The 17,029-nt window shown below is 39.5% G+C and overlaps 1 protein-coding gene across 1 annotated transcript in view; it reads left to right on the forward strand.

Annotated features, from left to right (window-relative positions):
* The first annotated feature begins 320 nt into the window (after positions 1 to 320).
* The window catches only part of LOC146834621 (vitellogenin-A2-like), a 55,629-nt gene continuing 38,920 nt past the window's right edge, over positions 321 to 17,029 (forward strand). Inside the window, exons 1-15 of the mRNA XM_085602096.1 lie at positions 321 to 406; positions 670 to 690; positions 814 to 965; positions 2,872 to 3,123; positions 4,486 to 4,647; positions 4,739 to 4,887; positions 5,850 to 6,000; positions 7,418 to 7,575; positions 7,663 to 7,828; positions 9,718 to 9,843; positions 11,266 to 11,484; positions 13,595 to 13,818; positions 13,936 to 14,033; positions 15,950 to 16,074; positions 16,368 to 16,469. Of these exons, the coding sequence (XP_085458222.1) occupies positions 367 to 406; positions 670 to 690; positions 814 to 965; positions 2,872 to 3,123; positions 4,486 to 4,647; positions 4,739 to 4,887; positions 5,850 to 6,000; positions 7,418 to 7,575; positions 7,663 to 7,828; positions 9,718 to 9,843; positions 11,266 to 11,484; positions 13,595 to 13,818; positions 13,936 to 14,033; positions 15,950 to 16,074; positions 16,368 to 16,469 (2,145 nt within the window). The 5' untranslated portion in view covers positions 321 to 366. The remainder of the gene's footprint in view (positions 407 to 669; positions 691 to 813; positions 966 to 2,871; positions 3,124 to 4,485; positions 4,648 to 4,738; positions 4,888 to 5,849; positions 6,001 to 7,417; positions 7,576 to 7,662; positions 7,829 to 9,717; positions 9,844 to 11,265; positions 11,485 to 13,594; positions 13,819 to 13,935; positions 14,034 to 15,949; positions 16,075 to 16,367; positions 16,470 to 17,029) is intronic.

Consider the following 17,029-nt stretch of genomic DNA (forward strand, 5'->3'; position numbering starts at 1 on the left):
GAGCCAGGTTATCACAACCTTTTATAGGTGTACAGGAGGGCCTGCCAAAAACCTCAATACCATCAGCATAACCACATATGCATTTCTTTCATCATTGTGTATCAACTACATTTTACAAATCTTTGCAAAAACAAATTTAATCTATTTTAGTTTGTCCCTTCTTGTGCAAACTAACAATTATTTCAATTATTTCGACATGCCGATTTTTGGCTAAACCTTGATGTCATAGTGAATGAAAGCAAATGTTTGCCAAGCTTGATAAAAAAATTGATCCGTCTGCCAAGATAAACTGGTAGGTAGCCACACACTGCCCTTTTTCTGCTATAAAAGCAGCTGCGCCCCTGGTCACCTCCATTCACCGCCACCATGAGGGGAATCATCCTAGCCTTCCTGCTCGGCCTTGTGGGTAAGATCGTCTTCTGCTCCTTTCATTGTGAAGATTTGGGGCAGGCTAGAAAATATTTCTGATTCTTAATTTTATTTTTTGATGTTTTCAGAGGGTATTAGTACAGTTAGATTTATTTTAGAACACTTATGGCAAAGGAGGTAGAGGGTCAAGGAAGTTAATCCTTATTCATATATTGTAAAGTGTTTTAAAATAGAGTTGATCTTTTATGAATATGGGTCTAAGCGGTTTCTTACCTTTCTGTTTGATATTCCTCCCCACAGGCAGTGAGCAGTACAACTATGGTATGTATGTTTTCTTTGGTTATAAGTGGTGTGTTCACTTGTTTCACCTCACTGCAGCTTATTATGTTGATTAATGCCAGGTGAAGTGGCCACCTAAGCTCTCATCTCTGTGTCTTCTTCCAGAACCCGTCTTCAGTGAAAGTAAGACCTATGTGTTCCAGTACGAGGCCATTATCCTGAATGGATTACCGGAGGCTGGCCTGGCCAGATCTGGAATAAAACTGAACTGCAAGGTGGAGATCAGTGGATTCGCACAGAAGGCCTATCTCCTCAAGGTAGGAATGAGCACAGTGTGAAGGGCACAGTGATGACGTGGCACAGGGGGTGCAGTGGGAGGAGACTCTCCTACAATCACAGTGTAAGCGATAAAAGTAAAACTAATGTGTAGATATAGTCAATGTTAACAGTTGAATCATTTCTCAGTTAATAGCAATTGGATATGCTAAAATTAGTTTTAATCTTGTATATTGTAAAATTGACTTGTTCCAACAGTATATCTTTACTAACGATAAAACGGCCTACTGGATCCATGGCCAAATACAAGTATAAATACTAACATAAAAGTAACATATTGGTCACAAAGCAATAATAAAGATAACTCTCTGAGATCTTTTTAAGCAGAGCAAAAGTTGGTAATGACCTAGTTTTAAGTATGTGTTAAAGGGAACATACTATCAATCAATCACGATCATTGGCAAGTAAGGTGTTTAGCAAAGGAAAGAGATGTTTCCGATGGAAATAGTCTATTTATACAGTGGATATTCTATATACTAAATTCAAAATCCAGTTTCTGACTGCTATGATACGTTTTTGCTCTGCTATGTCACCAGTGATAGTGCTTGTTTTCCTGGTGTTCCTCCACCTCACCCAGGTCACCAGAGATATATTGAAGTAGCAGAAGGGCACATAATGCTCCTCTACCTCTCGAGCCTTATTCAACTTCTGTTGGATTTCCACAAACCTGAGGAAGATGGTGAACATGGGTCATGCTCTGTTGCTCCCCAGGGAACACATTTGCTCTCAGCCACAGGTCTGCAGCAACCCACAGCTGGCATGGGGTTATAAGCCATGCTAATGTGTCTATCACAGAACCACTGCTGGCAGTGTACCCACTCCAAAGCTCAGCTTCAAGTGACGGGGGGGAAGGCATAAATGGTTGTGGAACGGGGTTGCAGAACACCAGGTAGTATATTTCTTGTAGTTGAGTGAAGGTGAGAGGGACAACCAAAAGAGGGTTATGGTAATACATAGCAGGGCACTAGTGTTACATTTTTTTATATTTGAGAGCGGAAACGTGGCTGTGGGGAAAGATAGCAGAAGAGTTTAGGAATGAGTGGCAGAGGATCAGATTTAGGTATTTATTATGTACATATAAAATGGAGACAGGGGGATGAGGCCGGTAAAGCCATGTTGTGCATACCTTTTCCATGACTCCTCACCCACTGATCTATGATCTAAACAGGGGATGAGATATTCGCAGCATGCATAACATAACATTGTAGCCAAGTAATTGACTATTAAGGGGACGCGTTTCACCTTTGATTCTGAATGATATAGTAAACTGCTCAGGTTTTGCTCTATTTTCTTGTTTGATTTCCTTCAGAAGCCCTTGGATAAAACCATCCTAGTTACTTACAGCCATCCAGCTATAATTCTATATTGTCTGCGTTGTTGCCTTGAATGACTTTAAAACCTAACTCTGCCTGCTGATGGACAGGATATTGGCCTTTCTATTTCCATAGAACATTTGAATTGTAGCAGAAGTGCTGTACAAAAATTATAATTATAAAGTAGCGCTAATTGTTAGTTAGGTACATGAATTACACTTGTGATTTGAGACACAAGGCCTAGGATACAATACCCTGAAAGACATTGTTTACAAAAGGATAATCACAAGCTTGATTTGATCTTAAAAGTATAATCCTGAAGAAATTATGTTTCTGGATAATATTTTTTAGAAAGTTATGATATACACATGTGTGCTAAGGATAAACCTATCAATGGCTCTAGTATCACAAATAGAAGATCACAGTGTTATACATAGGCGAGTGCATGGTTATCATTTGTGGAACATCAAACTTCTGCAGGTTGCACAAGGCACCTAACTTTCCATTTATATTGTCTTCACAATACATAGTAATGCATTAGACATATCCTAAATATATCTATTTTATTTTCTAGATCACATCTCCTGAAATCAAAGAGTACAATGGTATCTGGCCCAAGGATCCTTTCACTCGCTCCTCAAAGCTGACCCAGGCTCTTGCTGCTCAACTCAGCAGACCAGTAAAGTTTGAGTACAGCAATGGACGTGTTGGAAACATGTTCGCCCCTGATGGTGTTTCTGAAACTATACTCAACATTTACAGAGGGATCGTGAACATGCTGCAGGTCACCATCAAGAAAACACAAAATGTCTATGACTTGCAAGAGGTTGGTTTCAAATAATTTGGAAACAATTGTAAACAAAACATTTCAATCCTTTAGTAACTGCATATGAAAAAACTTTCTTACATATATATTTAAATGACTTGCCCATAATAATGGAGCACTCTGCAAAATTCTGTAATAGTAACTTAAAGTTTACCATAGGTTGCCTGCCTCTCAGATAAAAAAAGTACCATCGGCTTAGGGAAGTGGGATCTGAGAGGTAGATCACCATTTGAAGTAGAGAGGGCCTTGTAAATTCAATTAGTTTCACTAAATCCTGTGTCCTTCCAAAATCATAGACAATAGCTTCGTACAATTTTACACGCCCCCATAACATTCAGTCTCTCCACCCAGACTATTGTCCATAGGCACCTGTTGAGCAATGTACTGGATTTCTTTCACATTGTTTCCATACAATTGAGTTCATACATTCAGTGGTGTGTGGTCATGGATTCATTGGTACATCGGCAAAGACCGTCCTAAAGTGTTGTTACCCTCTTATTCCACATTGGCAGAACATGCTTTGAATCCAGACTTCTTTTAGCTAACCTAGTGTGTTCCAGGTTTCGTAGTCTTTTTTTTCTTTCTTTGATGGAACCAATAGGATTAATGCACCCGAGAATATTAACTTCCAGCAGAAAACCAGCGGGAACTTGGCATCCTGCAGACACAGAAAAAGGTGCAAAACTATTTTTGAGTTTTGGGCTTCATATTATTAGGTGTTTCTAATCTCCAAAATGCATGACTCGGGTTGACCTGGATATACATAGACTTCAGAGTTTGAGCAACAGTCATGCTGGCTTTGCTAACCTTTTTCAATGTAAAAATTAGAGGTTTTTTTAATATAGCTCAAACGTACTTTTCATGAGAGCCAGACATTACACATTTTTAAGATTAATCAATTTGCCAAGAATCACATAATGTTGAGCTGACCCTGGGGTTTGAACCTGGTTCTTCAGTTCCAAAGTCTAGCCTTTGGGCCATAGGTCACCTCTTGCCAGTTGATTTTTCATTTATACCTTGCATCCAGTGGTAACCAGTGCAGACTTCAGAGAATGGGTGTCATGTAATCACACATATTTGGAGCACTCACACGTCTGACAGAGACATGGTGTCCTCCCTTATATCTTAGTAATATGACTTACAGAGATCTATCTAAGAACATCTAGCTGGTGGTCAATCATAAGAACACTCTTTGTTGTGTCATGGCCTGAGGATCAATAGGTTTAATCACATGATGGACCACTTGTGGCAGAAAAATGGAATTATTGGCAGATCTCACTATCTCTGAGTATGTTGCGATAGGACAAACCAATACCCAGAATGTAGCCCATCAATTTTCACTTTCTCTGCTTATTTCCATAGTCTGGAGTCACCGGGGTCTGCCACACAAGGTACGTTATCCAAGAAGACAAGAGAACTGATAGAATCATTGTTGTGAAATCCATGGACCTGAACAACTGCCAGGAAAAAGTGGAGAAGAACATCGGCATGGCCTATGTGGAGAAATGCTCTTCTTGTCAGAAGGTTTGATTATGTCACATATACTGTACTTAAATCAATACTTACTCCTAACGCTCTTACTCTTCATGATAACTGTGTGTGCTTTTTACCACAGGTTGTAAGGAATTTAAGAAGGGCTGCAACATTTACTTATAAGATGAAGCCCAGAGATGGTGGTGCTCTAATCACTGAAGTAACTGCGCGGCAGGTGTATCAGTTTTCCCCATTCTATGAACTGTATGGTGCAGCTGTAATGGAAGCCAGGTGTGTGTCTTTCATATAATCATCAGTCTCATTGTGTGCTGTTCTGTACAAGACCATCATGAAAGTAGATATCCTGTGCCCAAATGTTCATAGCAGTGTTAATGATGAATTTAGCAATTTCAACTTATTTTAGAGAATTTATTTTTCAGTTAAACAGCTGCTCTATATTTTAAAAATAACTTACATAATAATGTGACTCGCTACTAAACCAGCAAAGACATGTTCCTAGTAATAGAAAGACTGAAACATTTATACATTAAATACAAAGTATTCAATGAATAGTTTGCAGTTTAAGTCTTTCCCATTTGAGAGTCAGCTACTCACTGTCCTTCTCTTAGATGCAGTTTTGTCTCCATAATAAAACAAATGTGGAAAATGCTTCTTTTTCTGCTTATAAGTGAAAGGATAACTGACACTGCCATCTTTTTGCCTTCTGTTTTGAATATTGAAACAACATATATTTATAGATGCTTTCATATCTTAACTTGTACCTAAGACATGATCATAATAAGGCAGTAGCTTTTAGGAGCTGTGAGGACTTGCAATTCTCTAATTATTGTGCAACGTCATTTGCGGCTTGCCAACACACACATCAGGAGCAATGGAATTAGCTTGGTTCCTAAATGCTACCACGTAGACTGGTTATACAATAGTGTATAATTCAGATGATCAGCAAACAATTCTAAAATGATCCAAGGCATAATGAGGTGAGAATGGGGTTTGACTATCTAACTTTCATAGTGAACCATCCAAAGCATTCAGCACTCGAAGGAAAATAGCATTTTGACTATTGAAGCATTTTCCTAAAGACTTGAAAATGGCCATGTCTTAGGTCATCTGCAATTTGGCAAACTAATAGGTGGCACTGTAGAACTTCTCCCTACGTGACCTCCTTATTCAAGCTCTAGGCCTTGACAACGCAAATGGGGAATACATACATTTTCTGTTTATCTTTCTTTCAGGCAAGTGCTCACTTTTGTGGAAACTAAAAGCAATCGAGTTAACTCTCCTCAGACTGAACTGCAGAACCGTGGGGGTCTTCAATACCAGTTTGCTTCTGAAGTTTTACAGATGCCAATTCAATTAGTAAAGACAAGGAGTCCTGAGACACAAGTATGTACATCTCTATGCATCAGCGTGCATGTAAACCTCACATCTTCACAAATAAACACTTACTCTGGATTTCAACACAGTACTCAGCAATAAAGAAACACACAAAAATAGATTTTATTGAACAAGTCAATTAAAGGATACATTCATTATTAATTTTTATTTTAAAGCACTGTAAATAACTGTCAATATTACTTGTACCGCCTTCAAATCATGAATGGAGTGTCAGGCACACTGGAATTGAAACCTTTGACACATACAAACCAATATATGTTCAGGAGCGAGATCTTATTTCAGTGAGCCGTTTTCCTTGCACATTCAGTCCATCTCCCCATACATGCACAGTGGAAAATACAAAAGAGTCATACATCTCTGATTTGTGCCTAGTTACCAAAGAGATCTGTTTTTTCACACTTGATACTAACATTTTAGAGGGGCCATTTGTGAATATACACATAGAATTATAGTATATAACATCGAATACCTGGGATGTTTTTAACCGGGGGGGTTCTGAGTGTCATTCTGCTATTCACGATATACCCATCTTATGTTATGTATGGCCCCCAAACTCATGTGCTCCTGCTTTCGACTAATTTGCAGAAGTACAGAAGTAATGGGGGAGCCATGCATATCATCTCCTCTCCCTCCTGTCCCAAATGGTCAAATGTAAAAAAAAATCCCGGGCCACCTTGAGCCAAACCCTACTACCCTCCCACACCCTACCCTCCCAAAACTGTGCTAGAGCCAGTTCCTTAGGCTCTCAGGCTGACAGGCTCTCAGAGAGTCCTGTAACAGCAGTCTGGAATTCCTTTATGATGTAGCAAAAGTGGGGATCAACCCCTATATCTAATCCTCAGTCGGTCACTCCACACACAAAGATCTTAACCAATGATGTATTGAAAGCGATCGATCAATAGGACCCAACACAGGCTCCATTAGCAGCCAGTCAAGCAAAGAGTTGTTCCTTTTGTGGTCTCATTTGTGGTCTCACTATTTACAGAGGTTCTATGGCACAGGCTGTGCTTACATTTGGGAAACAATTCACGGATATACTTGGGAAAAAAATCTCTCATTTCTTACTTTTTTTTAAAGATTTCGCTAGCACCAACCAGCCCTCAAGATGTAACAGAGTGTAGTTAGTACTGGTATAAAAGTTATGCAATAGGAGCCATACAATTATTCTGTTATTACACTGAAGGTTTTATGCCTTCTGTTTTTGCCTCTGTTTTTTTTAATGATAATTCTAGGAACTTACCCATCAACTAATGCAACATGGACCAATGCCCCTACAGACAGTAACAACTACCTTTAGCAATTTGAATCTTGCTTTTTGGGAGATATTGTCCATTATGTTTCATTCTCTTTTTCCTGAATATTTTCTTTTTTAAATGAATTCCATTGATTTTCCTTTTTGGTACAGGTTGCAGAAACGCTGCAGCATTTAGTGCAAAATAATCAACAACAGTTACATGCCGATGCTCCGGCCAAATTCTTACAGCTTGCCCAGATTCTTCGTGCTGCAAACTATGAAAATATCCAAGCCATATGGAAGCAGTTTGCAGAAAGACCTCAGTACAGGTGATTATTTATCATAATGTCACAGCAATGACTTATAATACTGGGATTGCTTCTGTTTAACTCATGGGATTTGTATGTTATATGCAGACGCTGGCTGCTGAATGCCATCCCAGCAGTGGGAACCATTGATGCACTGAAGGTTATCAAGCAGAAGATCCACAATGAGGAGCTGAGCCCCAGGGAGGCAGCCCAGGCTGTAACCCTAGCTGTCCAGTTCACTAAAGCAGATCACCAGACCTTACAAGTCGCTCAAGTGAGTCAGCTCAGATGTTTGTTATTTCATTACAAGGACATGTTCTGCATAAATCATATGAGGAGGACAATGTTGTATCACTTAAGGTAAATGGGTGATAAAACACCCAAACGCCCTCACTTAATGGCTCCCCGAACTGGGGCCTGGGTCAACATATATGCAATACCATCAAATCAGTGTTACTGTAAGGATACCTCTGCTGAAGTACAAAGCAAACTACAACATTATTGTAATCAGTACCATTGACTTGGATCCTATTTACTGCATAAACACTGGAACAATAGTCAGGACACATGATTATCTAGGGGTACTCATCCACAGTTGGTTTCAAATTTACTTCCTGAGTCACCCACAACTAAAGCTATATTTTCTATCACAAGCGTAAGTTAATTTACCCACCCATCTGTGGTTCATGTGACTACCCTTCCCCAATGGACTGCTAAACTTTGATTGTCTGTGAGGAGAGCCTGGCTCTTTTGATTTCTTGGTCAAGAGGAGAATGATTTGTGGTTTGGGACAAGGCATACCAGCAGGATAAACTGTGGGGCCATTTGAAATGGAGTGTTAAAAATCTGATTTATCTTTGTAATCACTTAATCCCAGTCTGAAGATGAACTATTTTAGTGCCCAATTTGTAACACTGAAAAAACCCCAAAGATAACGGTTGGAGTCCTTGGAAAAAGTTTCAGCAACTACCAATCACTCAGGCTGCATTCCAGTTCAATATTTTAATCCCACTATGACACTTCAGATGTACAAATCAGCCTTGGTCTTGTTCCAGTAGGAATAATAAATACCAACCTAATGCCTGGTCTGAATGGGAACACAATTGATTGCCGTTTTTACACCTTCTCAATAATGAATTGCTTCAATCCTGTGGCACAATGAGCACAGGAAACCATAAATGTGATGTGTGGAATGCTTGCAAAACGCCTTAGCCACTGATAAGCACTAGAGTTGTATTCCAGTCTCCATGTTTTACCTTCAATGTCACTTCAGACCGAGACCAGCCTTATGCAAGTCAGCTTTGGTCCTGCTTCAGAAGGAATCGTCCAGCTTGAATTTCCAGGCCACATCCCATCTGAATGAGAACACAAGCAACCCAAACCATTTTTTCCGACACTATGCCACATCAGCTGGTGCGGGGTTGCTTCTCTCCTTGATGGCCTGTCTGGCAGTTTGGGCTGCACTGTTCCCACTGTAACAGGCTAATGATGGATTTTCATGTGACTGATCTCTGCTAGATGTTGGATAAACAACAATGACTGGAATGCAGACCCAAGTGATCTTCAGTGCTAAAATGAATTCTAGCATCCCATCCATCAGTTTGCTGCTAGAGGCAGTTTGTAAAAAATGTCTCACTTAGGATGCAAATTATAATTTTCATTTCCTAAACAGGACTTTTAAGAAGAATTCGGCATAGGTATTTTTTCCAAATTTTCTGCATTTCATACTATTGGCAACAAGTGAAATTCTAATTTTAACTGTATTAGAACTGCTCTGTCCATAACTCCATGCCACCAATGGCTTTTAAAACCACCTTGCCGTTGCTATTACACACCCATAATTAATTGGGCTCACCAATTCACCAATATATTCTTAGCTGCCTAGCCTCTATTCTACCAGTGTATGAGGTTCCACGAGGAGTACAAAATCTCATGTTAACCAAGTCCTATCTTGGAAAATCAGTTGTTAAAAGGTTGTTCTCTAGAGTGCAGCCCTATATAATATAACTAGATGATGTTAGTTTTTGTAATGTGTTTGCCATCTCTTATTTTGAACTATATTTTACATAATTGCAAAAATATGAAAATATCCATAACATGAGTGGTGTATAAAATAAACATGATCTACATGCCAATGGTTTACCTCTGTCCCTAACCCTGCAGGATTTAATGAAAGTGGCGCAACATCAGAAATCCCCTGTTGTCTACAAGGCAGCGATCCTGGCATACGGGTCCATGGTGAACAAGTACTGTGGTGCACACTCTTCCTGTCCTGAGGAAGCTCTATCCGTGAGTAACTTTTCAGTATTGACCAGAAAAATGATTTTCCATGAAACATATTTATTTTATTTACAGCATTAGTGTCCCTCATTCAACCTATGTGCTAATGTATATGCATTAACATACAAAAACAGCATCTGTGACCATTTTGTGTCCATTTGTACCACCTGGTAGGCACGTGTAGAAAGTGCTGAATCAAATCCAGAAATAAGCATGTTATGTCCTCATCTCCTAATAAGCACCAATACTAAAACAGTTCCTAACTCTGTTTGCACACCCTCAAATAAATGTACCAGGTGGAAATAATTCTCCTGCATGCATGCAGCATATCCAGTAGACCATGGCTCATGTGGAACATGGGTGTCTTTATGACAGATTACTTTTTTCCTTTTAATTTGTGGTAAAGATCAAAATCTTTAATGGATAAGTGTAGTTTATGTAGAGCAGTATTAACTTAGGTTCCCTACATGCAGGTGTAGGTGTTGTTGGTGGCTTTCGTGGAGAGCCCTTATATTGAACGCACAATTTGAAACCCAGTTATTCATTGCTATGGCACTAGTGGAGTGAAAACTACAGAAGCGGAAACCATCTTTCATTTGGATTCTGGGAAGGGGTAGAATGTAAGACTAAGAGGTCTTTAGAGAAGGTGGCAACATGCTGGGTATTTTAATCTATCACATAGTTTAAAGCACTGGTTCTTAGCTTAACCTGTGGTCTATGGACTCCTCTGGGGCTTGTTTCTGTATTTTTTGTGTATTGTTTTTCGGTTCAAATCCTCTCAAATGGTTAGGCTGGAGTCACTGGTTTCCAATAATGACTCATTGGGGGTCCCCGGATTCCAGTAATGATTAGGTGTTGGCCCACAGAAGTCAAAAGGTTATTAACCACTAGTTTAAAGGATGCAGTTTGGCAACTCAGTGAGGTAAATGCTCACCGCTGACTTCTGTGAGCTATCTGGAGATCTTAGTACAAATCTCAAAAAGGCCAAAAAGGCCAAATCAGCTTTCCATTTTTCAGAGGTTGGCAAATTGAGCGCAATTTAATTAGCTAATAGTATCTCCTTCTGTTTAGTGCTCTTGAAGACTATTGTGAGAATGACTCTACTTCCTCTGCATTGCTCATTTCTGTAATATATTGGGTGATTTTTATGGGGGAGCTTACATGATATAAAATGGTGGATGAATAAATACATGTCAGTAGAATGTGTTTTTCACATCGGATTGAGAAGTTACATCATTGATATCGCAAGCTTCACTTTCATTGTCTAAAACATCATGTCTGGGTGGAAAACAGCTATGTCATTGACATATATCCTTCTATCATTCTTTATGGAATTAATATATAAAAGAATGTACAAATGAAGATTTGGCAAGAGAGCATGACATTGAAAGAGAGGCGAAATAATGAGCATTAGATGTGTTTCTTTCGCAGCCCCTCCATGACTTGGCAGCTGAGGCATCCAACAATGCCCATGAAGAGGACATGGCACTGGCTCTGAAGGCTCTTGGAAATGCAGGCCAGCCAGCCAGTATCAAGCGGATCCAGAAGTTCCTGCCAGGATTCGCCTCCAGTGCTTATCAGCTCCCTGTTAGGATCCAGACTGATGCAGTGATGGCTTTGAGAAACATTGCAAAGGAGGATCCGAGAAGGGTAAGGGAGAAGGAGCAAGATACATCAAAGCAACCATCATACAAAGATGCATACCAGCTTCAAAAGAATAATTGTCCAATTTACCCTAAGCACAATGTTTGATTGAATATCCCTTTCACTGGGTTGGTTTGCCTACATACTAGCACCATAAAAAACCTAGAACAGCTCATAAGCTTCATCTTTACACAAAATACAATGATTAATGTAGTTATTTGTGGCTATGTGCACTGATTGTGGTCTGGTGGGTCATTAAAGGGCCAACTATACTTCATATCTTGGCTACACTTCATGCACAAGTGGCGCTGTCTTTCAAAGATGTGTTACCAAATGTTGTTCAAATAGAATCATACTAGATAGGGCATCTGAGTGTGTGTGCCTTCATACGTGCTTGTGTGCCCTAATTTCATCTCTGGACGTTTTCGTAAAATTTTCCTATATCACATTCTGGTGTCAGTAAATATCCCACTTACAGAGTGGCATGAATATATCTCAGATTTAATATAAACCATTGCTAATTAGCCAACGAAACATTCTCTGATCTACTGTATTCCCCAAGCAAGAACATTCAATTTACCTTTCCATGGAAGGTTTGTGTAGTTCCAATGTAGTGGCATTCTAGCATTCTATGTGCACACCATACTTATCAGTATGAGTATAACGATTCTACTGAAAAATATGTTTATTGTTCAGGCACGTTGGTAGTAATTTTACATTAGGTATGCCTTCTTTTAAAGCAACACAACAAAAAGAAAATAGATCACATATGTTAAACATAGTATGAGTTGAAGTATACATTTATTTATTCTTGATGTCATTTAATATACTCAGATAGTCCACTGGATGGGTGTTTACAAATACTGTCATTCTCTCAGTCAGGGTTTCTGGAAGACTCCAAGAAGCGGGACATTTTTACTTTAGTGATGTTTTCTGATATAAAATATCACAAACAAAACCTGAGGACTACAGACGTCTCTTGTCAGAATCAGATGGCTCCTACGTGTAATTCACTGGAGGTCCAATATAATACAATAGAGTGTGATTCATCTCTGACAAAAATTGACAGACAGCAGCTTATTTTGTAATAGGCTTTTCACCATTGTAGAGACACACAAGAAGTAATTAATTCTAAATGACATTTTTGTGTTTCTTTCTTATACATTTTTACTCTTTTCTTCAGAAGTGATTAACACTCTTTCATTAACAATCTGTAATTAAATAATTAAATAAGAACAGACGTCTAGTAAAGTAACACCAGAATTCCCAATGTTTCCCTTACTTCAATATTTCATCAATAATTGCAAACATAGTATAGGAAAAACGCCTCTGATGCATATGCAAATATCGATGGGGGCAGAAACATGATTATGTGTCAGGGAAAACATGGTAATTCCCAACTGAACTTTCTGATTTACATACATTTTCTCACAGGCTCTTGTTTTCCGAACCCTACATATATGGAGTCTCTGAATTTAAGAATATCCTCATCCTTATCTTGTTATAACTTACACTTTTGTATGTGAAAATAGTCTTTCAAATACCTGACAGTTTCACATATAGGCTTTATGACCTTTTTACACAAAGATCTCCTTTACTAAAAATAAGATTTGTAAGAAAGACCAAAATATGAAATTAGAGGGAACAAACTGTCTTTTACGGTAACATAAATTATTTCAAGGTAACATACTGCTTCTCATAGCTAGAGATTTACAGGTTCAGGCACATAAACAGATCTAGAAATAGAATTTCGAATCACAATTTTGTGCTTCTTATGGAGTACATTGAAAATGTCATCTAAATCTGTTGAATAGTAGTTGAGCATCTGGTGATTCTGTTGTTGTAGTTGCGCTAAAGATAGATGGTTTTTAAAGGTTGGACAATTTTTGATTGTTGCATGTCAGCCATCCTGATATCATCTTAGACAGAGGGAGAAATAACTAGGCAGGAATGTGCCTCTTTAGTAACTACATACCCCACAGTGTCTTTTGGGTATCAAGCTATATATCAATGCTAATACATCCATTTTTCACAAAGGTAAATGTGCATCAATCGATACTGGTGATGTGTTTTTACACTAGCTATTTAAATACATATATTATGTTTCTCTCTGTAGGTTCAGGAAATTCTTCTACAGATCTTCATGGACCACCGGGTTCGTACCGAAGTCCGGATGATGGCCTCCGTGGTTCTATTTGAAACCAAGCCTGGTCTCGCCTTAGTAACAACCATAGCCAACATTGCATCAAAGGAGAGCAAAGTGAACCTGCAACTCGCAAGTTTTGTCTATTCACAGATGAAGGCTTTGTCCAGAAACAATGTCCCATCACTCCATCAAGTGTAAGCATCAAAGTAGAAGTTAAGTTATGGATAAAAGCATATAATAAAATGTGATCATATATGCCAGCTCATATTCAACAAGACCTCACTGATGAGAGTTAACATCATTTCTTTTAGGGCTGCTGCTTCCAGTGTTGCTGTAAAGATGTTGAACCCCATGCTCGACAGAATGAGCTATCGTTACAGCAAAGCTTTACACTTCGGTTCATTCCAATGTAAGTACATAACATGCACAGGAAATACTTGAGCACTTTTTAATTTGTTTTGAGGGTCTGTCTTCAACTTACCCAAACTATACCAGATTTGACATAGCTCATACAAATGCTTAATACAAAAATATATATAGCTGACCGGTGGAGTGCTACAGAGCTATGTCTACAGTCAAGTAATAGTGTTCAAGTGTTCATTTAAGAACAATGTAATTAAATCCTGATTTTATAAGTATTCTTACTCCAAACGTCAAAAGTCCTCCACATTTTTACAGACAGATGATATTTTGCATATTATAGAAAACTTCAAACCTTCATTCACTGTCATGATTGCCTTTAGTACAATTATCAATGCTCTGACACAAACACAGTTGAACAAAATACACATTTTCTGTTAAATACCTACCTTACACATGGACAGGCTGTAGACAGTTTCCTGTTGATGCCAGGAGTACTACAAGGATCTCTGACATGAAAATCTGGAGTAACCCAAATTGAAAGTATGTAAACTCCTTGCTTTAGAACAGAGTGTTTGGGGACTCCTTGATATTTGATGGTGACAGAAAGGAGGCAAACCAAAGGGAATGATGGACGGAGTGTTGAACATTGCAAGCACTCACCCCCAGTCAACTGATCTGGGTTTAATCCATCACCGTTCTTTAGCCCACTCTGCCACCCCAGTTCAGACATGGCCATATGCAAATCAGTCTGACCCTGTGCCTCATGGGAACAGTCCAGCCCGAACTGCCAAGCCATGTCTTCCCTGGACCAGAAACAAGTTTCCTAGGACCGGTTTCTTGCATTTCAGCCGTCTTCAGCCAAGCTTGTTTGAATCCAGTGGCAAAGTGAGCAAGGGACTCACGTCTGAGCATACACTGCCAACTTATGGCGAACAAAGCAAAACCAAAGGAAATGATGGACGGAGTGTTGAACATTGCAAGCACTCACCCCAGTCAACTGATCTGGGTTTAATCCATCACCGTTCTTTAGCCCACTCTGCCACCCCAGTTCAGACATGGCCATATGCAAATCAGTCTGACCCTGTGCCTCATGGGAACAGTCTAGCCCGAACTGCCAAGCCATGTCTTCCCTGGACCGGAAACAAGCTTCCTAGGACCGGTTTCTGGCATTTCAGCTGTCTTCAGCCAACAGGGGATCCATTCAAACAAAAATTGGTAGGATAAACAATTCCTAGACAGTGACAGTCAATCATTAACCCCTTCGCTGCGGCGCGAATTCCGCCGCAGCGCTGGGGGGGGTGAGGGGTGAGCGCGGCGCCGCCATGCTCATGATGGAACCACGCCATCATGAGTCACGGGCGAGCTGTGCTCATGACGGAGTGGTTCCGTCACGACTCCGCCCACTGTCTAATTCGCCCGCACAGCCGGGGAATTAGTGCCGCGTGGGAGGAGCGGCCACCAACGACCGCAGCATGACGGAACCACGCCGTCATGAGCACACGCCGCCCGTGGCTCATGACGGCGTGGTTCCGTCATGAGCGCACAAGGGATTAAGGGGTTCACCTACTTGCACACAGTGCTAAGGTGGAAATCCTTGAATTCCACTGGATCAAATTGAGACACCACTCAGTGATGTGTGCCTCAGTTGGCCAATAACACATTCCTCTACATCAACATTGATGATCAGCATCTTTAGGTGGTATATAGAAGTGACATATGGTCTTTCTGATCATATATATTCTGACAGCATTTTATCTGAATTCTTTGCATAATGTAAGTTCAATGCATTGTACCCTGATGGCGTGAAGTGTTATTATTAAGTGCAAGTGTCCTGGAAACGTGGTATCTTGGACAGCATCTTGAGATGTCATGACCGTATCGGATTGTGACAATAAAGCAGCAGGAAGATGAACCATCTATGTCATTTTTTTAAAAGAACATGTATTTATTCTTTCACTATAGATGCACTTATGGCTGGAGCAACTGCAGATGTCTTGTTCATGAACAGCGCTAACACAATGTTCCCGGTGTTCCTGCTTGCCAAAACCCGAGGGTACATAACTGGTGCAGAGGCTGATATTCTAGAGGTAAAAACTTCTAGACCAGTAAATAAAGAATGGATGGATTATCGTTTTAACTGAAGCAAAGGCAGATATAGTTAAACGTGTGTATCAGAGTATCAGGAGATAGGAGGAACCTTGTAAACTAAAGGCATTACTTTTTAAACTCAAAATTACAAGCACATGCCTCCTCCTCTGTGCATGTCGCTTTAAGGGAATAATTATTGCATTCTTAATATACCAAATCAGGGCTCAACATGTTCCTAATTGATACATAACTCCCTTCATACAGAAACTAACAATTGATTATTTGTTACTAGATTGCTGTCCGAGCAGAAGGTCTGGAACAAACTCTCAGGAAACAGAATATTCCATTTGCTGAATATCCAATGCGCAAGAAAATCCAGCAGATTGTAAAAACGGTAAGGCATTCATTCACATTTGTTACATTTAATATTTAATGGCAAGATTTCCATAAATACCATGACACATCCATGTCTACTTGAGTCGGTAAATGCATTTCAAACATAGAACAGACTCCCAGCAAATGCTTCTCACAAGTTCACACTATGTGCACTAATTATAACATTAACAATTTCAGGTAGTTATTGAATCTCACAAGAGTAATGCTTTCACAGTTTCTTTTGCTAAAATTGCCCAATTAATGTTGGTTCTGATTTAGAGGTGAGCGGCAATATAAAGCCCACTGATTTCAGTCAGATGGACATGTACCCCAGGCGGGTTATTGCTGGCTGCGGACGTGTTAATGCTGTCAGGATTTGCTGCATATGCCAGAAATCAGAAGATTTTACAAAAACGCGAACCTCTTTCGCCTTCTGTTCAAAAACACTACAATTTCATTTAACAATTTCCAATAAAACTAAAATTGATCCTAACAATGTATATTAAATCTATCTTTCATAGATATGCATCTCCTTTTTTATATACCATTCACTCATTTTCTGACAAGTTACATTAGTGA

The sequence above is a fragment of the Triturus cristatus genome, chromosome 4_2 (assembly GCF_964204655.1).
Source record: "Triturus cristatus chromosome 4_2, aTriCri1.1, whole genome shotgun sequence".
In the NCBI taxonomy this organism is placed as follows: domain Eukaryota; kingdom Metazoa; phylum Chordata; class Amphibia; order Caudata; family Salamandridae; genus Triturus; species Triturus cristatus.